The sequence below is a fragment of the Lactuca virosa genome, chromosome 2 (assembly GCF_052849685.1).
Source record: "Lactuca virosa cultivar CGN04683 chromosome 2, Lactuca_virosa_CGN04683_v6, whole genome shotgun sequence".
Taxonomy (NCBI): Eukaryota; Viridiplantae; Streptophyta; class Magnoliopsida; order Asterales; family Asteraceae; genus Lactuca; species Lactuca virosa.
This window is the reverse complement of record NC_136427.1, coordinates 203,766,214-203,770,097: the sequence shown is the minus strand read 5'-3', so window position 1 is coordinate 203,770,097 and position 3,884 is coordinate 203,766,214. Positions and strand designations below refer to the sequence as shown.

The 3,884-nt window shown below is 33.0% G+C and overlaps 1 protein-coding gene across 1 annotated transcript; it reads left to right on the top strand.

Moving 5' to 3' along the window:
* Positions 1 to 270: 270 nt before the first annotated feature.
* Positions 271 to 2,167, top strand: LOC145160043 (elongation factor). The gene is made up of 6 exons (XM_079079105.1): positions 271 to 700; positions 1,038 to 1,155; positions 1,262 to 1,473; positions 1,605 to 1,632; positions 1,710 to 1,818; positions 1,903 to 2,167. The coding sequence occupies exons 1-6, from the start codon at positions 416 to 418 to the stop codon at positions 1,982 to 1,984; spliced, it is 834 nt and encodes a 277-aa protein (XP_078935231.1). The 5' UTR covers positions 271 to 415; the 3' UTR covers positions 1,985 to 2,167.
* Positions 2,168 to 3,884: the final 1,717 nt, after the last annotated feature.

The following is a 3,884-nucleotide window of genomic DNA, read 5'->3' as shown; positions in this document are numbered from 1 at the left end:
GCATAATAATAATATAAAAGTAGTCTCTTTACTTTTTATTTTATTTAAACTTTAGTGTCTTTCATTTGAACCATCCCTAAAAAATAATCTTGTTCTAATACTTAAAAATAACATATTGATTGAAACAAAATATAAGTAGGTTGCTAATTGATTCATTTGAGTGAACAAATATTTGTCCGGCCTATGTCATTCAACAAAGATGAGGGGCTGATCCTGCAAAAATGTAAATCGCTTCCAAGTTTCGTAAGACGGATGCCTTGTAACTTATTAACCCTGGGAAGCGTCAACCGATTGGATTATCCAAACTCCCCCAAATCGTCATCACTTTCCATTGCCCTAAAACATCCCTTTTCTGCAGAATCAACCAAATTAGGGCTGAGAATAAACGCTTGAAAGTATTCCAATTCAATACCTCATGGGCCGTATATCGATCGAGTCCGCGAAGACGGTGTTGGAGGTGGCAGAAGTTGCTTTTAAAGCGGTCGAGTTCTCCCACCACCATCCCCTCCACCTCAAGACCGAACATCAAGAAAAACCCGGCGACAAGAACGAAAATAAGCAACCTTTGGAAGTAAAAGAAAAGGAATTGGAGGCTTTGAGATCAGAGAATCAACGTCTTAGGGATTTACTCGAACAGAATCTCAAACTCCTTCAGAACATATCCGAATCGCCTTGCTTACTGGAAGACTGTCCTCCTGATGTATGTGATTTATTACCATATACGCTATTTAGATCATGCATATCACACGCACACACACATAGATGCAAATTGATTGTTTTTTCTTCGATCGGAGCCACAAATAGTGTTAGATTATTGGTGATTTTTTCTTAAACTATGATTAGTTGTGATCTCAAAGTGCTTACTAAGATTACTGGATTTTTCCCCCCAAATTAAGCCCTTCAATACCTTTTGAGATCAAACCGAGCTAGTTTAAACTTCAAAATTGATATTTATTTTCAAAGTTTTAGAGAAATTGTAGTAACCACATTAACATTTACATGATCATTGCACAAACTTATAACTCATTCAACTGCAGCTACATTCTCGTATTATAAATACTGTTGAATCTCCAAAGTTCTTGAGTCAACTAAACACCCTCCATAACAACACAGTCGATGGGATACCCTGCAAGTTTTCTCTCGAAGACACCACAGGTTATTTCCCCCCTCCCCCTTCATGTTTCAACAATTCATCCATCCTCTTATGCCATTTCACTATTCCTTTTAACCTGATTACACTTTGTGGATTATCTTTTGACAGAATTGGGTCTTCAACTAGATGAGATTCTAATAAACGTTGGCTCTGAAGAACCAAGTTTATGGATTTGGGTCACTGAAGAAATGGTACATGGTAAAGTTGAAGAGAAAAGTGGAATCGATAATGAGAATTATGTAGTTATTAGCCATGAACAGGTGGTGGATGGAATTGCCAACTTTATGGCTAAATGTATTCTTTTAAACCCAAAAGCCAAGGTATAAAATAAAACTATAAAACTATAAATTATTTAACATCCAAACACTTTGTTCTTGTTTACAATTTTCTTACATAAAAGTTTCAATACATAACCAATTTCACACCTTTTTAATCTTTTCTTGAAATGCAGAGTCTGACACCCGAGGAGATGCAAAAGAGTAAGTTTTCATTTTATTTTTTATTTAAAAAAAAATGAAATGTTTAATAAGTATGGTTTAATTTATAAAACTTGCAGAGTTGAGCAAGGCATTGGGTGGCATGAGCAAGTTTGAGAAGGTAATGGAAATATGGCATGCTGGTCAGCTGTTTTATTTGATGGCAACTTGGGGACTTGCTCTTGCAGGGTGGGTAATTTGGTAATTTCATAAATACTTTTTATAAACATATTTTTTATTTATTTATTTTGTTTTGTTTAATGTTGTTAACAGGTTGTATCAGAGTAGAGCAGTGTTAAGAATTGCTGCAAGGGGAGTTCATGCAACAAGCAAAGTTGCTATGAGGGCTCTTTAAATTGTGAATTTGTGGATGTCTCTTCGACATGAAAAGTGTAAATAATGTAAAAAAAAATCACTGTTTTTATGCAATTTAAAGAATTGTTCATCAGTTTGTTTTTTTATTATATAAAATTTTATTGCAAGGCTTGATTGCTTAACTTCAAGAATGGCATTGTAAATATATGATTGGGTTGTGTTTTGTGCCTCTCTTTTTGGTTTTTGAATATTTTTCACATGTGTGTCCATAACCATTTAAGTCTGTCTTAACGGGTTAAGTTAAAATCTGAGGTTGTAGCACAAAATCGGTACATATTTTACATAAAAAAAGCTTTCATTAAACAACTTCTATATTCGAAATTGACAAAAAATGTTATGGACAAAGTAAACGCAAATCACATGTTTGTTTGAAAACTACATCTTTTGTAAGGATGGGTTAATAACTTGATATAGAAAAAAACTATGCTATGTGTATATATTTTGCCATTTTTTTTTAAAATATGATTTACCATTAAAGTAAGTTATTTGTTAAGATGAATCATTTTGATGGACAACTTCTCCGTTTGATAGAGCATAAATATGCTTTGTATACGCATTTGATCACTTTTGTTGTACACCCTTTTACCATGTTTTGTTCGAAAAAACATCATTTGGTCACATTTGATGAATTTCTACATTCCTATTTTAAGTTCAAACAATCAACAAGTCAAAATCATGTGGTTTTGGCTTGATCAAAGAGCTCATGTGATCTTAACTTCTTTGTATACAACACACACCCGAACAAGGTGGGGACAGGGGCAGTTCTATGTGGGTGCCAGTAGTGGCACCGACAACGCCTGTGTTTTTCTGTACGTATTGCAAAAAAATTTGATTTTTTTTCTACTATTGTGTCACTATTTAAAAAAAATATGCAACTACATAAAAGAAAATATGTCACTATAGACGATTTTTTTTCCGTGCCACACCTAGTAGGAGATCCTGCGTCCGCCCCTAGTTGGGGATGTAAGACTATATTTGGGACACCATAACCACTTCATAAGTTATCTTATTTTTTTTAGTTTTTTTAGGTTGTCATGTTTGGCAAACCAAAAAATAGCTTATAGGTTAGTTTTTTAAATAGCTATTTAAACTAGCATTTCAACTAGCTTGTTGAGGTTTTTTTTTTCTTTTTTCTTTTTTCTTTTTTTTTTTTAATTCTCCAAATTACCTTTTATTAACTATGAAAAATTAATCTTCTACATGCCTTTTATGCCGGTTACATATTTCAGCTAACTTATCAGCTAGTTTGATTAACTGACATTTTTTTATCGGTTAACAACTAGCTTTTCAATTGTCAGCTAGTTTTCAGCTAACAACTAGTTTTTCAGCTTTAAGCTTTTCAACATCCGTGCTAAAGGTCAAAAGATTACCATAAAATATTCTTAATGTTCACAAGGTAAAGTTCTCTACTACAAATCACATCGAGACTCTTGATACAAATCAATTGCCAATAAGAAGCAATATTTTAATTTGTTTTCTTCTCTCTGGTTCTATATACACCTGCCATTTTTTATTCATATGTTTTGGATGCAATGTACCTAAAAACAAATGACAGGTGAAGAAACCAAAGATCCATGTACGTGTAAATTATAGCTTGCTGATGAAGGAACTTACTTAGGCAAGGTTAGATTCCACAGCAATAAATCTCCTTTCATTTGTGTACGTAGTATTTAAATCAAACATTCAAATGAGACTGTTAGTTTGGAACAAAGTGTTGCTTTTTTTTGGAAAGTATATTATTTTATATTTCTCTCATTGACTAGAGGTCAACTTGGTATCTTCTTTACTTAATAGCAACATTCTACTTTTGATTTCTTTATGCATTTATGTCGTACGATATGATCTTTTTCTGATTTATACATATCTTTAGTGCTTTTGAA

What these genes read in the sequence shown, in the direction of transcription:
- LOC145160043 (XM_079079105.1), top strand. Translation starts at nt 416, where the DNA reads ATGGGCCGTATATCGATCGAGTCCGCGAAGACGGTGTTGGAGGTGGCA. An exon ending in TTTTAAACCCAAAAGCCAAG is followed by an intron (nt 1,474 to 1,604) that starts GTATAAAATAAA and finishes CTTGAAATGCAG; the next exon opens with AGTCTGACACCCGAGGAGAT. An exon ending in TGGGGACTTGCTCTTGCAGG is followed by an intron (nt 1,819 to 1,902) that starts GTGGGTAATTTG and finishes TGTTGTTAACAG; the next exon opens with GTTGTATCAGAGTAGAGCAG.